Source organism: Amblyomma mixtum, chromosome 3 (assembly GCF_055824585.1).
Source record: "Amblyomma mixtum isolate Tamu chromosome 3, ASM5582458v1, whole genome shotgun sequence".
In the NCBI taxonomy this organism is placed as follows: Eukaryota; Metazoa; Arthropoda; class Arachnida; order Ixodida; family Ixodidae; genus Amblyomma; species Amblyomma mixtum.
Window position 1 is genome coordinate 193828994 of NC_143014.1, and position 27160 is coordinate 193856153.

The window sequence follows — 27160 nt, forward strand, 5'->3', positions numbered from 1 at the left end:
TGTAGCTGTGACCTTCATTTCTGATGTTCAAGGTGATATGATTTGTGAAGTTCAAATACATGGATGTTGAAGTTTTTATTAAACCATAATGAAGTCAGAATTTTCTTCAGCAGTTAGTTTTTTAATGACATTTTATACTTCCTATTGATGTTGGGCTTTGCAGTTGCTTTGAGAATGTTTAGTGTGAAAAGTAAGCTGTAATTATGAGTGACTCATTTAATTTTTGGTTAAAGTAGCTTTGCCAAGAGTAGTGCATGAGAGGGGCAGAGTGTCATTATTCCCGTTTTTTTTTTTTACCCCAGGAAGAAGAGCCAGATATCGGGGATTTGGATGTGGATTATTCATTTTTTGATAAAGCTATCTGGCCAACGCTTGCTAAAAGGATTCCAGCTTTCAACTCAATAAAGGTGAAGCCAATGTTTATAAGTCTCATTGTTCATAGCTACTGCTTTATAATCTGCTTAATCTTTGTGGAATGGACAAGCTTAATCTTCATGGAATGAGCATATAAATCCGTATTGAAGCGAAAGCTTCACTATGCTACCTAGAGCAGCCTTCCGCGACCATGTGGATTTCACCTTCAAGCCAGTTAGAGGTCAAACCGCAGTAGAGCCATGGTGTGTTGCTGTGGTGGCATGCCCAGGATGGTGTAAGGTCAGAGGTCAGGTCAAGTCAAGGTTAAACGAAATGTGTTTGTCGTGTGATGGTGTGATGTCGTTGTGACGTCACACGATGCCGTGATGATGTCATATGAGTCTTGTCATTGCTTCAACCACAAGCTGCACTCTTAGCGTAGCCATGCAGTGAAGCTTTCGCTTACACACCAGGCTTAACCAAAGCTAAACCATGCCGGAACTTTTACCTTGTTATCAGAATGTTCAGTTCTATCAACGTGAGGCAAGATTTCATTTCCACCATAATCTCATTGCAGATTTGGTCAATTGTCAGACTTTTTTAGGGAGGAAGTTGGTCTAAAAAAAATTATTTTAATATCATAGTCACAACAATGACATTTTCAGGGAACATGCTTATGCGTGCCGATTCCAAGTGTGTCATTTAATTTAATGTAAAACTAGCTGCACCACTCCCGGTGCAGTGGTGTGATAGTTAAACCCCGCCGCGGTGGCTCAGTGGCTATGGTGCTCGGCTGCTGACCCAAAAGACGCGGGTTCGATCCCGGCCGCGGCGGTTGAATTTCTTTGGAGGAGAAATTCTAGAGGCCTGTGTACTGTGCGATGTCAGTGCATGTTAAAGAACCCCAGGTGGTCGAAATTTCCGGAGCCCTTCACTACGGCGTCTCTCATAGCCTGCGTTGCTATGGGGCGTTAAACCCCAATAAAACCAAGCCAAAAGTTAAGAGATGGGCCACTACCCTGCGATGGCAGATGCTGCCATCAGCGGGGCTTGTGAGACACAGGTTGCTCTTCCTGAAGAACCTCTCACGACTAATCATTAATTGAACTGCCGCCTGTCGCAGTGGTCAGGTTGTGATGACGTCACAAGGTCACGTGACCTAGGTGGCCCACCTGCCATCCAGGTGGTAGTCTCCTAGCTCTTCAGAGGAGCCAGACAGACAATATCTTTCCGGCAGAGTGGAAGCCCTAGTGCCACTAGTGCACTAAAAAGGAAATGTTTCATGCTGTGTCCTAGTCCACAACCTCTGCATTCAACATGTACTGGCCTGCCATGTCTCTGTTCTATATTTTAGATGTTTACTATATTGTACTGCCAAGTGGTGATAGTGGTTGCTTGTGGAGCGCTGGGCATTTTTTGTTGATGACTGACCACATAAGGTTTCGTCGGCATATACATAATCTGCGGGTTGCCTTTGTATCGGACACACTCGTTTAACACACAGCTTCATTCTCGAAAAACTAGGTAAACCTACATGTGAACCCTGCAGAGGGTTGGTCACCACAAACCACATCTTATTTTCATGCACGAAACTGTACAAACTACGAAAAAATTTCTCACAATTTTATGATGAACACATCCCATTCCACCCTAGCTTACTCTTGGGACAGAATTCACTCGTCAAAATTTCCTGCATTGTTTCATTCTTAAAAGAAGCAAACCTTCTAAACCAGATAACGTATTTAAAAAAAATTTTTTAGCTCCTTTCTACCAAGCAGACATATCAAACCTTGTGTTTGGCACATGGTGGCCTTAGTTACTTATGTGCCATTAAACACAGCACAACATAATCAGCTGTGGAAGTGCACTCATTGTATAAAATATTCAAAGCGTACAAATTTGTATTTTATTTGGTAGACGCCATGTTTTTTGCTTCCTCTCCAAGGGAGTTAATTTCATAGCTCATAAACTTTCACGCTTAGTTTAGGTTTGTAGGCGCAAAAAAGAAAAGGCGCATGTGACACTAAGAAGGACTCATTGGCATGTTTACGTGCTGATGATCTCAAATAAATTTCACTTTTATTTGAGACTTCTTTCACCAATACCTGTCGGCTTCTGTATGAACAGATGGATACCAGCATCTGTGGTTCAGCACTTTTGAATACTATTAGCTTTCTGACGTCCAAAAGCTGCTGACTAATACAGTACTCTTGTATTGCAGGTGAAGACTGCCTGGGCTGGATTTTACGACTACAACACATTAGACCAAAATGGCTGTGTTGGAAGGCACCCAGGCTATAATAATGTGTACTTTGCAACTGGGTTCAGCGGGCATGGCATACAGATGGCACCTGGAGTTGGTAGGGCCATTATGGAGCTTATACTTGATGGCAAATATATCAGCATAGACTTAGAACGTTTTGGCTTGGAGAGGTTCATATGGCATCAACCAATTCAAGAGGCTGTCATTTTGTAATAAGAGCTGTGGTATCAGGATAGAACTGCCAATCACCCGTGTCACAAGGAGTTTACCTGTAATGTGACGACCATATTTTATTGATTGCTCGTCCCTCTTTACATCCCGTGTTCTTGGCAGGCCTGTCATTCACAAAGCTTGGTAGAAATGCGTACGAAGTGTAAATTTGAAAAATAAAAGAGAATTTATGTTGTCATTGGTCTACATGTGATTTTGGTAGCCATCCTCATGTTATGTGCTTGCGCATGCAAGCAGCTCGAACAAAAAGCTTTTTGTTGAAATGCAGGGTAAGCACAGAATTTGTGCAGTCTAGCAGTTTGACTTGGTAGGGCCTACATATCAAAACTGCATTTCGCAAGCCATGACTGTACTCAAATGCAGACCTCCTGATGCGAAATCTGCCCGATTTGTCGTACTCTGCTGTGTGCAGCAGCTGTGTGTTTTTTTTTTAATTCACTGCGTGAATGGTACGAAGGAAAAAAGACCAAGGATGAACAAATGCAGCAGTGATCAGTGAACTGATGTCTTCTGAAACAGGCAACATTTCGGAAATGTGCGCGACATCATAGACCGCAGCAAAGCCTCAGACACTTTAACGCGCACTGTCTCCCACGCAACGTTCCATGTACACCATCATTGTGCCATCGCCGCTGCTATGTGTTTCGTGCTGCCCGGCCTTGTGCCCGTTCCTCCTTTCCAGACTCCACTAAACTCTTCCTCAACGACCCACGCTGCCTTCTTTCCACGTTCACAGTTGCCACCTCCTTTTACCCGTGCGCATTGCTAGTGCACCGTGCGGCCCCAAGGTCATTGAAAAGTTTATTTCTAGCAGCTCACGAGTCTGGTGGTGAAGGTCTCAGTAGGTATCTCGAGGAGCAGCGAGAAAAACATTCGTGTTGTATTTGCACCTTGGATTTGAATACAACTAAAGGTTGGATTTTTCGGTTGAAATCGTAAAGACCAATAAAAGTGCGCCGATTTCAGTTTCTTAAATTTGATTTTAACCGAAAAAGTTCAGCATTTTTGGCATGTGCGCCACAGCTATTTTGCCTTGGAATTACCTTGGCTGATTTAAAGACGCGATACACCAAACAAGGCATAATTTGGGGATGGCTCTGCATGGTAAGGATGGCAACATATGGTATATGACACATGAGGCATGTCCCAGTTATGGTTACGACACCTGAAATTTGCCCTTGGAATGACCTGGCCCACTTTGACTGCCGGTGAATCTAGGTGTGCTCAGGTGAAGACAGGCTTGACCTAGTCTCAAAATGGATCTAGCCCACCTCCAAAAATGGGGTTGGCACACCTTCAAAAATTTGAAAATCGGGTTTACCGATGTTCGGAACTGACCTGGGGCAACCCCAAAATTTGGGTGGCCCACCTGTGAAAATTTGAAAATTGAGTTCATCCACGTTCGAAACCAACCTGGGACACCCCCAGAACGGGTTTGGCGCATCCCCGAAATTTGGGTCACCCACCGTACCTTTGCACAATATTTGCTTAGCAATGCTAAATTGCCAGCCATTTTTTTCAACACACTTAAAAATGTATTTTGCTGTATGCAGTAAAACCTGCAAAAGTATGCAATGGCTCCGTGCGGATGGAGGGTGCCTGTGAGCAGACGGCGCTAAGAAACACTCCCGGGCTGCACCGGCATGTGCAATGTATGCTCACAAAGAAATGCCTCAACACGTACAGCTGCACTGCACAATTCACTGATCCCAATGTCTTGCCTGGTGCTGGCTGCAGAATTTTTTCTGACCGATTGCACACCTCTCCATGGCGAAAATCTTTCCCAGTCCAACTGCTTTATGGAACAATTCCCTGTTGGTTCCATTTGGAACCAATTGGACATTGGCCCCGGTTAGAACTAACTGGGCATTGTTCCACAAACCAGTTGGACTGGGAAAGATTTGCATTTTTTTTTTGCAATCCGAAACTGTTATGAAGTTCGCTGCATTTCACAGCTACTTTCTTTAGTGGATGGGCGAGCAGCGTGTCACAAGCAACGTGCAGTTTTTACAATCTCGTAACATGCACAAGCAAGAAAAGTATTAGCAGAAGGTTAACCCACCTCTCGCCGACCAAAAAACGGCCGGCCCGACCTTGGCAGCTGACGTCGGGTATTGGACAATGGCCTAAAGGCGCGTTCACACTTGGACCTTCGGCGGCGAGAGCGAACGGAATCTGCCGCCGCGGCAGAGAATCTGCCGAAATATCCAGCGGAAAGCCCGATCGGTCAGGGACCGATTTCTGCCGCCGGAAAAAGTTCCGCTGATTGTCATCGGCCAATAGGATGGCGAGTACGAAGTTGCATTCCCGCGGCGACAAACATGGCGGCGCCCTTCGATGCATGACGCATCGCTTCGGACTGGGTTCGTCGTTGTTACTGCCTTCTTCAGCGCGTTCACTGCCCATAAATGGGCCACTGGTCTGTCGCTTCGCAAAAAACCGTCGACCTTTTAAAGCCCAAAGGGGGCACAGTCGTCTCTAAATAAAAAAATAAAGCAAATTTATTGCTCGTACGTTTTCTTATGGGCAGGATGAGGGAGTCTTCAGTACAACAGCTAGAGGAATTTCAGGAGCTTGCTGTATGTGATGCTACACTGTTACCAAAAAACACCCAAATGGGAGTAAATGGCTGGTCCTCTAACGCACACCCAAAAGGAGGTTTTATTTACTCCATATAAATAGAGTATTTTATTTACTCCCTTATTTAAGGGAGGTATTTGGAGTACAAGGAAGTAAATTTTCAACTACCCACAGAAATGGAGCCCAAAATGGCGTAATGTTTATTTATCCTCATTCAGGCTCATTTTAAGAGCAGTCAGCGATGGAAACGGGTAGTAGCTGCGCGGGCCGCCGGCAACCCAACTTTGGAAACTGCGCTGCCGTAATGTGATCCCGCGTCACGCATTCTTTGCGCCGTCTGCAAGCCCAGCGACGGCGTAGGTGGCAGGAATCGTCTCCTTGTCTGCCTTTGCTGTACGAGCTCATTTGGTTGGCCGTGTTCGTAGATAAAGGGATGTGACATTAATTGTAATCAGTAGTTCAAAACTGAAAAGGAGTCGCTGGGTAGTTTTCACGGACATGATCACGCTATATTTGACAAAAAAAAATGGTAGAAAAGTTGAAAACACACCTGACGGTAGTTTGGGATGGCAGTGTTTGCTTTCATATTCACTTTATTATAAAGGCTTGGCTTTTCAATATGACAAAAAAAAATGTAGCTTCATCAGCTCAATCAAGAGCTCAGCGTTGAAACTATGTTCTATCAGTTCCATGTTCATGCAGCTGCAACACATGAACATGGAATCTGCTGCAACACACCGCGAGAACCACACTGAAGAAAGCAGTGAGAATTCGGCCTAAGCGGGGCTGTAATGGGGTGGCGACACTAACAAAGGAAAGTCTGATATGGTTGGAGCACTGGAGGCTTCACAGGAGCAGTTCAATTATGTAGCTTACTGTAGCAGAAAATGTCGACAAGCCGATAACTTGCACCGTGGCAGGCGCCCGTGAAGGAGCAGAGGTTAGGAGAAATTAAGCGACGATGGTAACCATGCGGTCGTCACTCACCGTCATTATCAGACGACTGACCAGAAGCAGACGAGACGCTAGGTGGCGGGGCGGATTGCACAAAATGGTGTTTTTATTACTCCATTGAGGACTTGGGGTGCATTAGGACCAAGAAACTCCATTTAAAAATGGGAGTTATAAGGAGGAGAATCCTCCTTTTTACCTCAGTACTGAGTGCAGGGAGTAAAATAGGTTGTTTAGCACATTTTTACTTCATATTGATGGAGTAAATGCTTCCACATATGGAGTTTAAAGGTGGACGGCAACCATTTAAACTACCATTTGGGTTTATTTTTGTTTACAGTGTAGTTGTCTGTCACAATTGATGCAGTCAACTATTTCATATTTTTTTACCCAACAGACATGAAATATCTAAAGATGAATATCTACCAAACATATCGAAGCATCAATTGTGATGCCTGAAAAAAAATGTACAGCAAACATATAAATGCTGAAGTCTTGGTAAACAGGAATCCTGAAGAATTAACGAAAATAGTTTTCTTTTATTTGGGCTCACACACCTGGTACAAACATATTCTTTATACATAGCAATAAAACTTGAAATAACTGTGTAAGAAGCCTTTTGGCTAAAAAGTATAGCTAAGTATGGCAGAAAGGAGTCTAGGAAATGCACAGAAGCATGCATGCAGTGTATGTGAGAGCAAAGCGAGTCAGGTGCGCTTTTTAATCTCTCGCGCGCTCTGAAAAACATGGGGAATACGGAAAAATATCTAAAGAAAACATGCCTGTCTCCCAACCAAACATAACATCACTAAATACACGTGACCTTTGACGTCACACGTATGACGTCACGTTTTTTGACCAATCAGCGTTTCCAGCCTACCTACCCGCAAACGCTTGTCCCACAAACGCTTGCTGCCTTGAATTTTTTGTGGAAGGTTCAAAACGTCGGTTGCACATGACCGCGGTAATTGGAAAGAGCTAACTGTGCTAAAAAAAAAGACTCGAGATAAAGTTACGTGGCGACTATCAGACTCGGAGAGGGAAATAGTTCGGTATGCACTCACGCACGCAGCGCTTCTTGCAGCCACCGCCGGTCATAAGAGGTCTTATTCTGTTACCGGTACACGGTAAACGCAATATTAATTAAAATCACGGCACAGTTTTCTGCATCGTCTTCAGCAGCGAAGCAGGCCGCGCGAGAGCTGCCGCAAGCCTTCGGTCAGCTAGGCTGGCTTCACCGCACGAAAACCGGTGTACCGAACCCCGGCTTCCCTGCATAACAGCAGTGTTGCGTTGAAAATAAGCGCGCCAGACCGAAGGCCACGCTCAAGCACACCCCGCATTCACCTCATCACGCGGTTTTATGGTGCTAGCGCCGCCAGCAGGAGTCGAAAACCGCGCAGACTACCCGGCTCCGTGCGCGAAAAGTGGTCGCGGGAGCGCCGTGAAGAGAAGCGCCACTTGAAGGGGCGCGGCGCGCAGTTCTATATGTATGGAATGTTCCACTGAACGGGAGTTCGATAAACACGAACACTGCTGTACTTTTGCATTTCATTTTAAAGGGAATATTCTGACAGTTCGATATAAGCAGTAATTCAATATACTAGATCGAATGAATATTCTAAAAATTTTTTTTCCACCGAGGAGGAAAAAATGAACTAAAGCTGCGCGTTCTGTAATAAATACCAAACAATAAGACGCGCCAAATTTTCCAAAAACAAAAGCCTTAAAGGAACAGTGAGGAGAGCTCTATTAATATTTTTTTCAAAGCAAAATCCGATAGTTCGGCCTTTCATGGCTTTGTTGCCACTTGGCCGGCAGCGAAAGATGCATTTATTTCCAAGAAATTTGGATTCGAAGTTGAAAAAGTTTTTCCCGCCGCTCTGATTCAAACTTGGGATTCTCTTATGACGACACAGGAATAAGTGACGTGAAACATGACGTGCACATGACGTAACACAGACTCCGTGATTTCTGGTGGGCAGCAGTGCGGCCTAGCAGCAGCCGAAAAGAAAGCTACCGCCGGCCGCACGTCGAAGGCATCTATCGCCTATTGCGGCCGTCGCTACCGTCGGTTCGTTTACGTTTGCACCGGCGTTTTGCCAGCGTTACGATGGATCCCGTTTTCGAAGTCGTCAACGAAGTTCTCGCAAATAGACACCTTTAGCATACCTTGTACCTTGTTACCGTTGGCGGAATACCTGGAGCCCGCCTACTGTCGGTGAGCAGGCGCCGATTGGTCCCGATGCTGCAGGCGCGCGCGTAGCTATCGGGTATGTGGCGTCATCTGGCGAAGCCAAGGAGATTTGCGCAAGCATTAGCTGCGCCTCAGTGATTTGTGGATTCTCGTGTCCTAGTGTTGCTAGAACCATTGGTTCTAGCAACACTGTTTTGTCCTATGACCTCATCACGCTTGTACTTGCGAGTTTGGCCTGTGGCGGCGATACCTGTATTTTGGTTCTTGCTCTTTTCTACGTTACAAGAGCTTTGTTGTTAGTATGAGTGGCGTTTTTGTAATCAGGAGCTGGTATTCTGCCGATACAAGCCAACTTCAATTACTCCTCAGTGTCCCTTTAAAATCCAATTCCTAAATATAATGAAAGATAGGTTCTGAAACGAAATGAGGAAAGCCCGTGTTATAATCGTGTGATTATGGTGTATACCGCAATAAATGACATCATGCAAGTTGACATGATGTTATGCATACATATCTAATCTTAAAAAGTTAATTATGGAGGCACATGAGGCTCATTGTTTGTCGGAGAAGTGACTTCACTTCTTGCAGACGTAGTTAAGATTTCTAAGCTTAACGACTTGTCAATTTGCTAATGTCATTGTTACACGATGTATATGCATGAAAAATGTTTTAACATCCCTTGTAATTTCAGTGCTGTGCTTGTCAATCTTTCCCCTTTCCATGTTGTTCGTGCTGTGACTCTTCCAAGATGGGACATCTACTAGTCCAATGTTCCACTTTACTTATTTTACACTACAGGTCAGTTCTGCTGCTTCATAGCTTAACAAGTTGGGCAACCACCCCAATAACTCATCCATACACAAGGTAGTTATCACACTTCACAGCTTTACTAGCACACAAGTTTGAACACAGCAAGTTTGTTATCTAGTCAACTGCTGTGGCCCTGGTGAGAAGAGGGTGCCACTCTGCTTGTTTGCTGTTCGGGATGGAGCAAAACCAAGCAGCTTCTGCGTATTCTGAAAAAAAAAAAAAAAGATCAACAAAAAAGTGAACAACTGCAAATTGCTTATAGCACACAATCCCAAAGTTCAGCTCTTCCAATTTCATCAAGCATGCAAATACAAGGGAAGATGAACTTCTATTCTGTGTACCTATTTAGCAAATGGAGTCTGTCTGCTTTTTTTGTTTGTTTTGCAGTGTATGGAACATAGTAATGCCTTGGCACCTGTGACAGTCAAGAGATCCTGTGACATCTGTAAAAATGCATGTTTCATGCCAATAGTCACATTATATGCGCAGTCGTGCCTCATTCATATGGACACTTTGGTCCCCAAGCAAAACTGCCCATAGAGCGAGTGGTCCGTAGCGATGAATCATGCAGAAAGATATTCAGAAAAAAAAAATACTTTGGCAAGGGTTTACTTTTGTTCACTCAGGTAACAGTGTGGGCTACTTGGCTATACATGACAAAGAACTTCACTATGGTCCTTAGTTTACATTTGTTCATAGCGGTGGGCAGTGAGACGCAAAATAAACAACCTTCTTTAGTCAACTAGGGACTTTGGTCTTCTAGGGATCGAGGACGAAGAATTTGAGGATAAGTTTGAAAAGTGTTGTGTTGGGTTTAGTGGTGCATAAGTATCTAAGGCTATCATGCGCCAAACACTAGGCATTGAGAATCCTTTTGTTCAGGATTTTACAAAGTGTGTAAAACAATGATGGTGTAAAGGACCTAAAAGGTTATTTTGTTCCACCTAGCAAAGATAAAGGGAAAAAAAGTTTTCTTGAAATGCAAATGGTAAAAGTTTTAAAAGAAGGTCAGGTAACCTCGGTGGCCATCCTTGGCAGCAATGAAATAGACACCTCAGCCTTTTTCTCAGGAATGAGAAAGTGGCTGAAGTGCATCAGACAAGTGAGGCGCTGGGCTAAAATTTACAGTTTATCAAGAAGGCCAGCTTCCCTTAAAAATGCAAAAACATGAGGTATATCAACAATTGCATTATCTCCTAAGAGCAGTAATGGATGCAAAGGGATGTGTTCATTATAAAACTTAGTAAAGTACTTTTTCTTAGTTCTTCGAGTTCTAAGCAAGACAGTAAAATATGGTTTAGTGTAAGCTCGTTACCACATCTTTCACAAAGTGGTTTCTCTTGATTAGTGAGTAAGAGATTATGTGTCCTATGCGGAGAGGACATAAAATTATTTCTATAAAACGCTCCTGGTGTGTACAGGTCTTCCATTCCCCCAGGACAGGCTTTACAAAATGCTGCTTGTTTATTTCATTATCCCAAGTTATTTGCAATTTAGCCTTCAAATTACTATGTTCTAATTTTATGCAGTCTCTACAGAGCCTGCTAACTTTCTTGATTTCATGACTGCAAGCTTGTGCAGCACGTAAGTCGGCTCTTTCATTTCCAGCTATTCCAATATGGCTCGGTATCCAGCAGAATTTTATCATATGCCCCTGCGTTGTGACTTTTTCTATGTTGTGTATTATATTCCCTACTAGAGGTTCGACTGCATTTCTGGAGTTCAGTGTCGTGAGCAGGCTAAGTGAATCTGTGTAGATTGTGCTGTTTTCAATACTGTTATTTATTATCTTGCTTACAGCTACTGAGGCAGCATAACATTCGGCAGTAAAAATGGTTGCACAGTTTGGCAGCCTTATTTTTTGCCAGTTTCCTTGAATTACCGCGCTTCCGACATAATCTGCTGTTTTTGAGCCGTCAGTGTAAAATTCTGTGTAGTTCACAAATTTTTCTTGTAGTATGAAGCATTCCTGTAATGTGTGTTCATGTGGTGTTTTTTTTTTTTTCAAAAGTGTGTTAATGTAAAGCCACATACAGCGGGAAGGCTGTACCATGGGGCAGTGGGTCGTGCCTTGAGGCGACTTCAGGAAGGGAATACAGTACTTCAAAGTTCTGGCAAATATCTTCGAAGCGGAGAAGCAGAGGTCTGGTGGACTGCAGTCTATTGTTAAACAGTGTCCTGGAGGTGCACATTGTAACTATGGAATCACACAGGTGTTTCGGCAGGGAACGGATTTTCAGGACATATGTGCATGTGAGCATAGTTCTTCTGTCTGTAAGGGAGGGTTCATTGATTTCGACACAGAGACTGTTTATGGGAGATGGTCTGTATGCGCCAGTTGAGAGACGTAAACCGAGGTTATGTATGGGGTCCAGTCGTTTTAGGTATGATGGTGTCGCAGACCCATACACAATGCACATGTTATCTAGGCAGGATCATACTAGAGCACGATAAATGTGCAAAAGGCTTGTCCTATCGGACCCCCACTGTTTCCATTAAATACCTTTAGGACATTCAAGGATTGGGAAGCTTTCTTCCTCAGATTGTTTATGTGTGGAAGGAATGTGAGCTTTTTATCAAAAATTATACCTAGAAATCTGTGTTGTTCTTTTACTGGTAATTCGGTTTCCCTTAGATGGAGGGTTGGACTGTTCTGTAGGCCTCATTTGAGAGAGAACATGACTACCTCTGTTTTCTGAGGAGAGAACTGGAATCCGTTTCTGTCTGCCCATGACTCTAGTTTATTTACTGCCAACTGTACTTGTCTCTCGCATGTTGATACGTTTGCTGACATGCAGGCTACCTGAAGATAGTCAACATAAACCGAGTACATGATTGATTTTGTGATTATTTTTGCTAAGGAATTCATTTTCATGACAAAGAGAGTTGTACTTAAAACACACCCCCGAGATGCCCCATTCTCCGCTCTTTGACAGTGTTGAACCTAGGCGCACATGAAAGGAACGGTCAGACAGAAAATCGTTTAGGCAGTTCAGCATCCTTCTGCGGATGCGAAGTTCTGCTAGGTTGCAGAGTATCCCAAACCTCCAAGTTGCGTCATATGCCTTTTCGAGATCAAAGAAGACAGCAAGACAGTGCTGTTTATGTATGAAAGCCTCTCGAACAGTATTTTCGAGGTGAACTAAATGGTCTGTTGTTGAGCATACCTTTTTATAACCACACTGATGAATGTCAAGGAGTTCACAAGATTCAAACACAAAGGTTAGCCGGATATTCAAAATACTTTCAAAAGACTTGGCAAGGCAGCCAGTAATAACTATTGGTCTATAACTACCGGGGGATGTTGGCTGCTTTCCAGGTTTCAGGAATGGCACTATTGAGGCTTTCTTCTAGTGTCCAAATTTTGCTAAAAAATTGCAAAAGAGCTTCAACAGACTGTTGCGAATGATGTGCCAGCATTTGGTAAGTATTTCATCAGGGCCGGGAGCAGTCTGCTTGCCAGCAGATAAAGTTGTTTATTTTTATTGAATAGTTCATTTGCACAACTACTTCTTGGAAGTTGTTTTTCTCAGCTCTGTTTTTGTACTTAAAAAATGATTCAGTGTAGTGTGCAGAACTGGAAACTCTTGAGAAATATTCGCCTAGGATGTCTGCTTGTTCTTGTATACTTGTTTGTGTATCAGGGGCTGTAAGGAAAGGAATCGTGAAAGGGGAGAAGTTTCCATTTAATTTACTAACTTGCTCCCACATTTTTTTGGATGTAATTGAACTGTTTATGGATGACATGTAGTTTTTCTCAGCATTCTGATGGATACGCCGTGCATTAGCTCTTGCCTTTATGAAATTAGTAAGATTCTCGTGTGTTGAGTACCTGCGAAACATTCCCCGAGCTTTATTCTGCTTCTTTTTCACCTCTCTACATTCTCGGTTATACGACACTTTGTGGTGCTGTCGAACCACTCCCGAGGATTGAGGAATAGTAAGACGTGCCGCAGCAATGATACAAGATGTAAACGCTTCATTCAGTTCATCCATACTGAGATTATCTGTAAATAGTTTATCAAGAGAGGCCTTTTCCCGAAATAGCTCCCAGTCAGCTGCGTGGAGCTTCCAACGACGCGGTTTACTTGGGATGACTGATGTTGGTGACGACTAGTTAATTACCACGGGAAGGCGATCACTTCCGAATGGATTACTCAGAATATCCCATTTAAAACTGATAAAAACAGATGGTGATCTAAAAGACAGGTCTATGCAGCTCATTTTTCCAGAGCTTGGAGAGCAGTACGTGGGTTTTCCTGTATTGAACAGGCAGATATTGTTGAACAGAATAAAATCCTCTAAAATATGACCTCTAGCATCTGTTTGTTCACTTCCCCAAAAACCAGAATGGGCATTAAAATCTCCAACAACTAGGTATGGCTCTGGTAGCTGATTAAAGTGCTTCGAGATCATGTAGTGTGACTGTTAAGTGTGGCTCGAGGTATATAGAACATATTTTAATTGTTTTGTAATGTAGAACAGTGACTGCAACAGCTTCATATCTAGTTTTAAGTTTGACTTCGCGAGTTGCAACACCACTCTGTACAACAATAGCGACACCTCCAGAGAGCCGACTTGAGTGCTCTCTATCACAGCGGAAGACTTTATATTTCTTTAAAATATCTTATGCTGAGGTCCTAAGTTGGTTTCCTGTAAGCATAAAGCTACAGGAGAGAATGAGTTTAAGAGGTCCTTTACATTGCTGTAGTTGTTCGACAGTCCTCGGCAGTTCCAATGAATTAGGAATGCCATTTTTACTGCTTTTGGAAGATAGGGTTAAAAACCTAGGCTCCCGGTTTATTGGGGCCTGTAATTTGAGTTTTTGGTTTCCTGGCATGTTCCAAGTGAGCTGTGCTACCCCTGTATTGTGGGTGTGCTGGGGGATGTGTCCACTGCCTCACCGGAGGCGCTGGAGTGCCGCAAACAAGCCGCGGCTGTGTGAGATGCAGACCTACCCCGATGGGGGAAGTGTTTTGGACTGCCGACTCGCGGGCTGGCACGCCCTTTTCTAGAGATGGCAGGGCAGCTTTCGCCGTGTCTGCCGGGGGCGCAGATGGCCCTGCCGCAGGCTCACTGTGTGTGGTGCCCCGCCCCATCGCACCACGTCGGCGAATTTTGTTTTTTCGCTGAAGGAGAATGTGCCAATGTTATCTGAACGCCGTTGACGTGCTTGTCTGAGTGAAATGCTTTCCTTTGTTTTGAGAGTGATTATTTCTTTTTCGGTTTTCCATGTTGGGCAAGACCTTGAATAAGCGGCGTGATCTCCTTCACAGTTGGTGCACTACGGTGCTGCTTCACAGTTCTCTGAGATGTGCTCATGTGAGTGCATTTCGCGCATATTTTGTGGCCACGACAGCTCTGTGAGTCATGACCGTATCGCTGGCAGTTGTAACACTGTCGCGGGTTCGGGATGTAGTGGTGGACATTTATTCTCAAATAGCCAACCTTTACTGCTTCTGGGAGTGTAATTGAGTTAAAGTGAGGACTAGATGCTTGGTTGGTATTTCTTTGTTGTCTTTCCTGATTTTGATACGGTAGACATGGATGACATTTTGGTCCTTGAGACCCTCCAGCATTTCTTGTTCTGTTAGTTCGAGGAAGTCAGCTTCGGAGATTACACCCCGGACTGTGTTTAGGGATCTATGTGCAGTTACTGACAATTGGGTTCCCCAATTGACGTTATAATGGATAGTTTTGAATTTTGGGTACTGTCTTTAAGCTCCAGCAGAAGGTCGCCACTAGGCATTTTTTTTAGCTTGTAACCCGTGCCCAAGGCATCGGTCAGGCTTTTTGTAACCAAGAATGCAAGAATGAGGATATTGTTCTGGCAGTTATTTCTGTCTCTTCACAGTGCACAACATGGAATTTCGGAAAAATTGATTTCTGGAGGTACTGGGTTGTCACATCAGTTTGCACTTTTTTCTGAGGGTGATCATTTTGTTGGGAAAGGGGAGCCATGAAATATCTGTATTGTGCAGCCACGGTGCCAGCCGCCCACCACGGAGCCCAACAAGGGGATGGGACAGGAACTTGCCAGCAAGCCCTGCCCACGCCAGCTGTACACCCTAACTATAACCAAATACGACACAACTCAGGGTAGTTGACCACACAAGGTTAACCCTAGCCGCCAGGAAAAATGAAAAAAAAAAAAAGCGAGAAGAGAGGAGGAGACAGGAGAGTTGTAAGAAAGAGATAGGAAAGTGAAAGATAGAGGGGAGGATAGGAAAAGGCGACTGCCGATTTCCCCCGGTCGGGTCAGGCCGGAAGTGCCGTCTACGGGAAGCTGGGGCCAAAGTGGTGTGTTGCCTCCGCCGAGGGGCCTTAAAAGTCCAAGCACTCGGCATCGGCTCAACCACCAGAATCCCCTTTTTCCCCGGACACGGCGATGCTATGCACGACTAAGCGCGGGTGCTCGGGTCCGTGGTGACGCACTGCTCACCATCATCCCCTGTGGGGATGTCCCTGCGGATGCTCAGGAACCCGTGGTGTCGCAACTCACCAACATCTGCATGAAGCAGATGCCCCTGCGGGGTAAGTTTGAAAAGGGCGATTTAAAAGTGAGAGGCCAAAAGATGGCTGCTAACCAAACGACTTATTGGAGTCTGTGTATTAAATGCTACCCACGCTAATGAAACCCTGATCCAAGCACTCTGCGCCCTTAAAATCGTTGCTGTGATGGTGAATGTTTTCGTACTGTGCAAATACAGGAAGGCCGGTCTCACTCAGACACGGCAGTGCGCTGCAGGAGATGGGCAATATAAACGACGAAATATTTGTAACAGATTAGAAAAATAAATGTTAATTGGCAACAAATTTTGGTCCAAGCTGCAACTTCCATGCTGTTTATGAAATAATGAGCAAAAATGCCTAGCAGAAAAATGAACTAATATAATAAATGTGTCTCGGGATGCAAAATATGATCCGAAAAAACCCGAACTTCGAAAATTTTTTTTGTGAATCACCCATTTTCACCTGTATTTTAGATCGAAAAATAATGCCCATTTTACCCCCCCCCCCCCCCCTCCTGCCGAATTTACTACAAAATAAAACCCAAAAATGAAGGGACCTAATTATATACCGATGACACCACAGTATTTAACTCTCACATAAGCACAGCAGCACTTGCGTCAAATTGTTTGTTTTATAGTATTGGCCTGCGTTTACCTCAATTTGCTGCTTGTACCCACTCCTATCTTGTCTGGATTGGACCGATAGTATGTACAAATAAATAAATAAAGACCATACACTACCTTTAATTGCATATTTACTTTTTCAAATGGTGGGTTAGCCATTAAAATACATGGTTCACCGCATGGTATTTGACTACAACCACTAAATTATATATAATTAAATTTCTTCATGCTTTTTTCAGTTTTAGTTTCATCAGCCAAACGATGGCTGTGATGTTTAATTGGTGTTTAGGTCACTTGAGCAATGAAAAAAACCTACAATATAGTTCCCGATTCGTGTTTTAATTCACTACCAACACTTAAGCAAGCCTGCATCAAGAGCTGGAAAAGACTCATCAGCAGTTATATTGCCATTTTTTAAACAAGTACTGCAGTAATAGAAAATGTAGTTCAGGGTGGTGTTTTGAAAGCACAGCAACAGTTTCACTCACAGGTTAAAGTAACAGAGAAAGTACGCATGTGCACAGCACTGCGGAGACCAGCCGCGAGGTGGTACGCCGCTATTCGTGAATATGATGTCCGCTCAGACTCCTGCATGCAGCAGCTGGACACTGGTGCTCTTTCCTTCACAAGGATGGAGCCACCAGTCGCAGGGTGAGAGGCACAGAGGAACACGTTTTGCAGCACACGCTGTTCAGATTGGCTCAGATCGCAGCAGCCTTCACAGCACTGCAAACGACTTGCAAGATGGAGTATAAGGGCCTTATCAATAAGTATAGCTCCCAATCCCTTGAAAAGCTAGGGACAGGTAAAAAAAAAAGCTAAATGCAACTGACAAATATTTGGAGTTGCCTAGCCCTCGCATACATTTTTTAAGCAGCAGGAAGTGATTCTGAAATTTTAGGAACTCGCACAGAAGAGCTATCATGGTGCTATCTGACTGATGCTTACCTGTCTAATGGACATAGTGCAGAGAATGTAAAGGAAGATAAAAGAACAGTCGGTGTAGTCTTCCCCTGGGAGATTTCTGTGCGACAAGCTCTGAATCCAGGAAATTGGAACAAATGGCAACTTGGCAACCACTCGGCCATCAAATCTGAAACAGAAATAAGCACAACAATCTCTCCTGTCGAAATATAAAGAACTTCATATATGGCAAACATAATAGCTCTGCATAGTCGCAGAAAACTGTGCTGGAAACTTCTCATATGATTATTATCCTGAGCATTTACAGTTCCGGCTATCTAGCCAAAGTTTCAAACAAAATACACTGTGCACTATCCAGCCTCCGCCCAGTTTCATTTCCAGGTATTTTTGTAATGCAGCCACAGCCCAATGCCTGTTCATCACAGTCAACATTAGTGCTCTCGTAACACAAATATTGACAATGAGTATGCCTACAGATGGCTTGCACTAGTGTGATCGCAGCACATAGCAATAAGTGCAATTTTCTAACCTGCTTGTCTTCAACAAAACAGCTGATGCCATGGACTAGGAAACAGTGAGACACTCATTCTGTTATGTAGCCATCTATAAATGCCAAGGCATATAAAACTAAAACACACATAGAAATGGCAGGCTGCTACAACACAAAGCACTGACCAAATTAACACTTCTTACAGCTTCATTACACCAAATGAAATACTGATAAAATAAACGAAATGAAAAAGTCATTTTAAGTGCTATGCAGTCATTCTGCAGTGTTCAGAGCCAGCCCTGCTTTGTATACATTTCCCATCATTAGGACACTAGCATATTTACTAGATATACAGCATTCAACATTTCACATTTACCGACTCTATGCTAAAATCAATTCATTAAAAAGTGCAGTAGTAGCAAACACAGATTTGCTTAAATAAAAAGCAACATAAAAAAAGAACAATGGCAGCAGCACCGTCACATTTCAATACCAAAAAGACATCACATTCAGATGTGAAGAAAAAGCATTACTTGTGTTCATACATACAGAATGTTAATTTTACTAGCAGAATTTTTTTGTTATTTGCAAAACAACACAGAACACTGCCATCATTCATGTGACAAATGCAATTCTACATGAAACAAAGTGAGAGTGCATGCCTCATGCAACCATGAGGAAGTGACAATATCAAAAGTGGTAAGCGATAACTGTGTCAGCGCCTCCTCTATTTTTACAATGCCTGCCGAATAAGGCCGATCCGACCGTCCAAGCCCATCTCCTAACCTCCTTTCCTACTCTCACCCATCGGCTAGCCCTCGCACCTGCCTTCCTGCCTTCGCCACCTAAGTGGCGCCTGATGATGGAAAGCGGACGAAGACAATTTTTGAAATGTTCTCCTTTTCTTCGTGAGGTGGCGCTCTGCATCTTCAATGATCATCAGGCTGCCTGTCAGGTATGGACACGTCACAGAGCGCGCCGTTTGTGGCGCTGCTCACTGTGGCACTGCTCATTGTGGAGCCGCTGCAGGCGCTGGTTTTAAAAGGAGCCACAGAGATAGTGGCGCAGCGGTGTTGGCATTGCAACGAAAGGCTGTGGCGGCTTGTTTGAATCATGTCTGCTTTTTAGCTACAACACTGAAACATTCCTGGAGAGGCACTAAAACTGCTTGGTGGAAATATGAAATCAGAGGGTAAAGGTAGTTAGTAATAAGTATTGCTATATTGGTTTGCGATTCAATCATGTTCAATAACGAAAATGGGTGAATGAAATGGAAGCATGGTAAATGTTCCTGAGAAGGCATTTTTCGAAACAACCAGGTAGCAATAGCTTTCCACTCGTAGCTCTACTTTCTGCAGGATAAGCTGTCATCATTATGACAACTAGATCAAGACTTTTCTCTGTCCGTAGCAGCCGGCAGCTACGATCGTTTTAAGAAGCGAAATGTGAACTCCATTCGCAAATGCGCAGCAGCTGATGCGAAAAATTCTGGACGTTCTGCCTGGTCCTGACTAGAACCAGGCATGCAAACGATGCAAAACTAAAAAAAAAAAGCGTTTGAAGAAAAGGAGGCAGAAAAAGCTGAAATCAAGTCAGCTTCAGCACATGTTCAAGTGCAGCATCTTTTCTTCAAGGCAGCGTCTCTTCTACTGCCGTTGTCGCTCGGCACCGCAGGAGAGGACGATCAAACACATGAGGGTGCACGAACTGGCATCTCAAGACGGGCGTTAGGTGTGTTTTGTTTCGTTCACTGTTGCGTTCCGCTCGCACGTGAGATGCTTTGTCCTCCTCGCGCGTACAAAGGTACAATACAAATTTCTTATGAGAGAAAATACGTCTAAATACAAGCAAATAGACACAAATTCTATAAATGTAAATGGCAATAAATACAACGAGTGGTAATGTTTATAGCAGCTGATACATGCAAAGTATTGCATATGGTATTACTGTAAATAGTTGTAAATATATGTAAATGAATGCACATAAACATCCCCTTGTTTTCTGCAGTCTATGCAGCGAAGTTCCTCAGGTCCACATAAACGAGCTTAAAATCTCCCGCAATTCACACAAAAATGAAAGCAGCAGCCATACTGAACATAATTAACCAGTGCCATATTACTGCTGCTGCGAGGACACCTCTTCAGCGTCGCGGACCCCACCATTTACCAATGCAAAACAATTTTCGTTAACAAAGGTGCCATGAAACGAACGAGTGTAACAACTATTCGTCTGGCAAGGAATAGAAATAAGCAGTGCAAACACCTGAAGCGCAGGGCCTCAAGTATGCCAGCAACCTCAAGTGACAGGCAGAGCGAACGGCCTCAGCCCATCTCTGCAAATGGCAAGCAAGGCTGCCGTTTTAGCTGATTGGCGTTGGAAAAAGTACCGTGCCACAGATGAAGCGAGAGCTACAGAAGGGGTAGGAAGCAAGAATCTGACAGATGCGTGGTGTAGGAGTAGAACAGAACTATCACCAGAACGCCAGCACCGTGCGACCATGTGCAAGCATACACAAGCAGTCCTACCATCTGGGTAGCGCCGCAGCACGGCAACTAACTGAAATGAGGCGTGCCGACGACTCCCATTGTGAAGCGGGTGATGCAGCTGGCATTGTAAAAATAGAGGAGGTGCCGACTATGCGTACGTTTTCATGCTTGTTTGCACATACTGCTTGCTTGCACAATGTTGCATAGGCGGTGACGGCAGGATACAGACACCCCTGAGCCATTAGAACAGCATGGGTATTGGCAAAAACTCTTTCATGTGGCGTGGGCTCAGCAGGAGGATGAGGTGTAGATGGCTCTTTAGGAAGGGACAGAGTGAAGCAAAAAATTTTCTTTACAAAAAGGGTCGGGATATTTAGATGTGCATTCAGGTGTGATTTAGGTAGCACTACCCATATCATGAAGGCTTTCCCACCCTGACCTAGAGCCCAGGATGTACTACGTATGCAGTATGATGTGAAAATATACTCACATTGAATTGAACATGCTGAGAAGCGCTGTGAAGGCAAAGCCTATAGCGAACATTGATTTCATTTTTACCTGTGAATAAAGAAAAATTAGACCAAGTTTAACGCGTAGCACAACATATGTATTTGCACTGATCTCTATTAGGTGGCTGGATGCCTCATTCCCGTTTTCTGAGGCGAGTGCGAGTAAAGCCACTGGAAGTTGGATGGCTTGTCCCGGAAGTCGGGTGTCTGCTGTGTACTTCAATGCAAAAGTCTGAGTTTTTCGTCCTTCTGTTCGCAGTTTTTGTGTTGTTTTCACATATCTGCTGTTACATCAAAGGAAGCAACGTTTGTAGAACCCTGTAATTGCAGAGAAACCAAGGAAAACAGACATGCAGGTTTCACCCAGCCACGGTAAAGGAGTATGTACATAATAAACTATGTCCTTGTCTGGTTCTTGTCCTCAGAGTGTGAAGGAGCACTAGTGGAATGACAATGGGGTTATCTTAAAACCGAATTTTCGCACAGCAAAGAAAAGGCGAACAATGGCAAAAATTCTGACACTCGTCCCTCGAACAGCCACTTGTCATTGATATGCAGCTGCTGTAGTCTCAGTTTCAAGTTGAGGGCAGCCAATGTCTCGTCTCATCGATGTCTGGCAATATTTATCGCTTTAGGACATAATTTACCTACCAGACATGTTTTTCACATAACTTCATAGCACAGCCAAATTTGTACAGTTGCACCTACAAGAAGCACACAAAACAATTTTCGGCCGGGCAAGTCATTAGCATATTTGGAGATGCACAGCACGAGAGATATGACTTACGAGAAGAACTAATGCTCCAGAGTGTGCCTTTTTCGATGTGCACAGCGCGATAGAAATTGTGGACGAGAAAGAGGAACGGAGGAGGACAAGCGCTGTTAGATGTCAACTGCACCAAGTATCACGAATAAAAGACCATTCAGGCAAAATTCAGTACCATACGAAAATGTACTTTACACACTCCATAGGGGTAGCAGTACCATACCTTTTGAAGGTGCTGATGTGAACCAAAACATCAGCACCTCACCAAACAGCAGCCACACCCTCACTCCAGTTCGACAGAAACATAATTCCATAAAATGGTCACTGCAAAGATGGCTGCATGGTGAAGTTTTCCATCTATTCTTTCTCAAATTCATCCCATATTGATGGTATAACTTGGGCTTAGAGCACAGGAAAGTGCATCATAATAAAGCGCAGTGGTATGACACAGAGCCGAGCAGATGAGGCTCCATACGTGCTCTGTGAAGTGACGTCCTGTCATCAGCTGGGATCATCCCATTGCAATGCAAATTACCCTTCGACTTTAAACGTCTGTTCTGAAGAGTTTTGCTGGTCTCCTCATACAGTTGACAGTGCAACAGGCAGGCATTGTAGTGGAAAAAAGACGAGAATGATAAAAAGACAAAATGGCAAGGGGAAAATGGAAACAAACCGAAAAACCGTGCTGATGTCTCAGTTCATTCACTGCCAAAGGCTGACTTCCGGGACGATATTGCTTACTTCCGGTGACTTCACTTTCGGGTGCCTGATACGCCACCCAGCCCCCCCCCCCCCCCTAGTAATCCCAGCCTAGTGAGTAACCACAACTTTTAGGGGCAAGAAGGGCGCCACTAGAAATCCAATATGGCTGCTCGAGATGATCCGGCACGCGTGCGCCTGCCTTGTGTTGCGCTGGGCTATGCTCCCTAAAGCTGCGTTAAAATATCTGTGTCGGTGTGCTGCCTTAGGCGAAGACGCTCTCAATATAGGCTCTCCTGTGGGCTGTGGCTCAAAGATATGCACAGTATCGTCAGTCAGAGTACAAGCCCTCCGTAAGCGGGCATCACAGGTACGATGGAAATCACACGCAATGTGTGGCTGATCTGGTACGCAAAACATTCAGCTGCTGACAGGGTGGAGCGGCAGGAGCGACACATACCGAAGCAGCCAAATCATGCCATGAAGGGCAGTGGGGGATTGATCGACACATATGTAGAGAGCAAAGCAAACACAGACGCCGAGAAAATTTTCAACTCCTACTGAAATAAATACATTGAATCATGCAGGGAACAACTGTCTTTAATTTCTCAAAAGGTACTTGGACCGACAAGTAGTCGCTGCTCAAAAATGTTGGCCTCAAGTGTGCTTCACAGTTTACGTCAGTCATGATTCCTTCTCAAGATAGAAATGCACACTGCAAACAGTCACAGTATTTCCAGTGTGAACCGTGATTATGCTGGCTATTTAAAGCAGCGCGGAAAAGAAGATGAAGAAACACACAGCACTAGTGCAGTCATTTCCATGTTTCTTCGTCTTTTTTTATCGTGCTGCTTATCTTTTTATGGTGAGCGACGAAGTTGCTCACACTGGAATTTTAATTAACTTAATTATACACTCCTTCCTGTGCTTAGAATCTAGAGGGAACATGCGCAGAGTTATCTCGCCTTTGACCACACAGTTCAAACAGTGTGGTAAATAGAACATGCGAATGCTTTCATATTTTTGTGTGCTTACCACGGCTGTGCGAAAAATGCAGCCCAAAACGTAATTACGTAATAAGAGCGCTGCTCAACCGAGAGAGAGAGAAGCCCTTTAATGAAAGATGAGAATTTAGCCGCCCTTTAAAAATCGCTGGCGTGCTACTCTGCGTGGGGAAGGGAATTTGGGAGATAAGGGCGGAAGAAGAGGGAAGCGGAAAAGGTAAAATAAAACAAGAAGGGGAGAAGATCAAATGCGCCATTAAATGCGTACTAAGGTGCATCGGCGAGTAATGATGTTACATATGAAATGAAAGTGCACAGTCCGACATATAAGCTACCAAAGTTCACTGTGTGAAGAATGTATGAGGATAATATGCAAGGTGAAATTAGAGCTCGTCAAGATGTCCAATATCCTTTAAATATGTAAACAAAAAGTTCATTGTCTCTGTTGCCTTGGGCAGGCAGGGATCTAAAACATTGTCCATTGTTAGAGACACTGGAGACAGCTTCTCGACTGAACTAAATGTACAGAAATGGGCCTGGAGACGCCGCACCGCACCGAACCGAGCGCCATTCGCCGGTACCGCAAGGGCGGTACACGAGGAGGCTGCGTGGCGGCAGCACCGTACGTGAAAGTTGCGAATAGGAAATGAATGTACTACTCACAAGTGACAAGTCCCTGTTGTTGTTTTTCAGTTTTTCTTCCTCTCGTTCTGCAAGTACGGGAGCAGGGAAATTAATTTCTTGCAAGGAAGTGTCGCGCAATCGAAAGAAAATAAAAGCTGGTTACCTATTTTCTTTTTCTGCTGTCGGGCAGCTGCCTCACCGTGCGCCTCTTTCTTCTTTTCCACTGTTAAGATAATTGCCAAGCTGTAACTACCACTGAGAAATGAGCACACAATCAGCGCACTTACGTCTTTTGCTTTGCTTCTCAACTTCTGCCTTAAGTTTCTGGTATTTTTCGGTTCTGTAGACCATCAGCCAAGTCAAACCTGCCATACGAGAAACCGGCTTGGAACATAAACTCAAGGGCAAACTTAGCACAGTCATACGGAGTCGACCAAGATCGCCTTCATGCAGCGCTATCAGCTAGATGTCAGAAATCAACAACAGTAAAATGTGCGTACCTTCACTCAGCAGGGCAGTGAAGATAGAAATTACGAGTATAAGTAAAGTGTCCGACCACATTTCTCGGATATGTACCGTGCGCTACCACGACAAAAACGCGTACTACTGCTAACACCCCCCCCCCCCCTTCTATTTTAATTTCATTGTTGCTTGCAAATTGTTATTTCTCAGCTGAATTGTGCGCATTCTGGTGGTAAGGTTCGGGAAGACCGGTGAGGAACTTAAACATGCGACTGAAATCCTACCCAGACCTGCATGCATGCTCTAGGCAATATTTCTTTTGCGATATCGAGTTTATGTGTGAAGCATGTATTTCAAATTGTATCTGAGACTACCAATACCAAGGCATAAATAGTCTCTTGTTTGGTTTGCGATTTAGCGGGGTCATCCGTCTTTACGTACGTTCAGTAACGGTGTAGTAACGGCTTGGAAGCCGTCCGTAGCTTATTACGGCCCTACGGCTGCTACCTTGCTGGACCTGTTACTGGTACTGGTGCCCTCCTGGCCCTCCTTGCGCTTCTACCATCTACGGATCTAGGTTGTTACGTGAAGGCGTTTGCGCACAACGTTGCGGAGCCGCATACCTGTTATACCTAGGGGTTTTGTTCGAAGTTGCGAAGCCCGCATGAGGAATGATCTTTACCTGCTTCATGTAACTAGGTGAGGTTCTCCGTACTGTACACGTTTCACATACCTTGTTTGTTTTACGTTTTTTAAAGACTAAACCTGACACTTCACACGAATGTCCCCTGCGAAGGCTTTTGGATAGGAAAGGGAAGTTGAGCTGCTGTGACATGGTGGTTGTGGTTTTTTAATTGCTTTACGAAGGGGCAAAACGTACTGTATGCTTTTGGCTTTGCGGGCGTAGGTGTCACGTTGAGCTACGGCTTGAGAACGTGCTGCGATTTACCATCTAACCACGCTGAGATCGTAATCCGGGAAGAATGGCCATCGAGTGTCAAGCATCGGGCATACGAAGTATTGTGTGTCATCGAGATTGCTAAGTTCGAGGGAACTTGCTTTAGTTTGTTGTTCTCACTTCACTGTTGACATTTTCTTTGCGAGCTGGAATTGCGTAAATGACGGTTTTTGGGCTAAAGGACGAGCTCTGATGTTTCCGTGACAGTCGGCACGTAAATGCAACGGTTAGTTCGCGCTGTGAGCGTAGGGCAATAAACCGCTGAGATTCCGCGCCATGAGGTTACCTTATTTTATCTCAGCTGGATCCGTCAGACGTTTAGCTGGCAGCTAATAGCACGTGCCAGTTCGACCAGTATGAGGTCACGAGAAAAATTCCTGTTGAGAAAGGGTGACGCACCAGCGTCCCACGGAAAGTAACATTACGATCTGCTGTGCCCAATTGCTTCCTGGAAACGGGCTTTAACCACTGCTGCTGCTTATACTCCAATCGAGATAAACTCTCTTTTTACTTGAGGCAGTGCATTCGATTTTGAGAGTTAGCTCTGGACCGTTGCATTTTTGGATTTTGTGAGCATCATTTGTGTGTCGTTAAGTTAGGATGGAAAGTTGTCGAACTTTTTTTCTAACTTGCATAGGACATGAAATATTCAGAAATGTCGATATCCCTGCTGTATTCGTTATTGTTTTGCAGATATTTACATGTATGTTTGCTTTACAGGGCTAAATGAATCATCCTACTCTCATTTTGTTTGGTGAAATTCTAGAGGCCCATCAGTGCGCATTAAAGAACCCCAGGTGGTCGAAATTTCCAGAGCCCTTCACTACGGCGTCCCTCATAGCCTGGTTGCTTTGGGACATTAAACCGCCATAAACAAAACTAAACTAAACTAAACTCTAATTTTGCTCATGACAACTTAATAGGGATGTACCAATGCTTGTTACACCTGCCTTTGCCTCTTTAGTGTGTCCTGTTAATAAACCAGTAAGAGTGACTTGACCCACAGAAGACAAGGATAGTGAAATAGGGTGCTTATTATGACATATATATAAAGAAAGCCAACAGTTTCTGAAAATGACTTTCAGCGACTGTTGGCTTCCTTCATATGTTTCACCCGCACAAAATATTTTTGCACATCATATCTGTGCTGCAGTTTCAGTAAAAAAATAAACCTGCATGTCCACTTGCATATATCATGGTTGGTAGTTTGAATATCATATTTGATAGATTTCATATTTTTTATATTAGTAGCATTACAGTTACTGGGCTATGTTGTGAAAAGTTGGAAAACAAGGTCTGGTGTTGCTAACATGCTGGGTCCATTTATTAACAACTTTTATTTTTTTGTGAAAAGGAGGCCGCTTCAGTCTAAACACACTTTTGTTCTGAATTTGTTTTTGCATGAAAAAGTGTCCCTGCACGCATTCACTTTAAAAGTGCACTAAGAACTCGTCTTTTTGCTGCGGGAACTCGATCTACACTTTCTGAGCATCCTTAAAAACTTTGATTTATTGTCTTATGTAGCCAATTTCCCTAATTTAAATCGGATTAAATGTCCTGGATTCTGCCTTTTTTTTAACTCACCGTCAACTAACGCGGGGAGTGCCTTTCAGGCAGTCGCGTGGCGGCTTCGCTTTCGCTTTTATAGATCCAGCCAGAGACTGCATAACTGCAAATTAGGCTCACGGAAAGAAAACTACGCGTGGACTCTTTGGT

General features: G+C 44.0%; 3 protein-coding genes across 4 annotated transcripts in view; 2 read left to right on the top strand and 1 right to left on the bottom strand.

Annotated features, from left to right (window-relative positions):
* The window catches only part of LOC149353157 (FAD-dependent oxidoreductase domain-containing protein 1-like), a 42308-nt gene extending 39282 nt beyond the window's left edge, over positions 1-3026 (top strand). Inside the window, exons 8-9 of the mRNA XM_089582347.1 lie at positions 303-407; positions 2576-3026. Of these exons, the coding sequence (XP_089438473.1) occupies positions 303-407; positions 2576-2830 (360 nt within the window). The 3' untranslated portion in view covers positions 2831-3026. The remainder of the gene's footprint in view (positions 1-302; positions 408-2575) is intronic.
* Positions 3027-9441: 6415 nt separating this feature from the next.
* On the bottom strand, positions 9442-24649 carry LOC149353159 (calcium load-activated calcium channel). Its single transcript, XM_089582348.1, has 7 exons — positions 24525-24649; positions 24312-24389; positions 24188-24247; positions 24064-24110; positions 20913-20980; positions 17471-17615; positions 9442-9592 (listed from the first exon to the last, which is right to left on the bottom strand). The coding sequence occupies exons 1-7, from the start codon at positions 24583-24585 to the stop codon at positions 9497-9499; spliced, it is 555 nt and encodes a 184-aa protein (XP_089438474.1). The 5' UTR covers positions 24586-24649; the 3' UTR covers positions 9442-9496.
* Positions 24650-24913: 264 nt separating this feature from the next.
* LOC149353160 (uncharacterized) overlaps positions 24914-27160 on the top strand; it is a 44493-nt gene continuing 42246 nt past the window's right edge. For both annotated transcript variants that reach the window (XM_089582350.1, XM_089582351.1), the window contains exon 1: positions 24914-25185. The gene's annotated coding sequence lies outside the window, so the exon portion shown is untranslated. The remainder of the gene's footprint in view (positions 25186-27160) is intronic.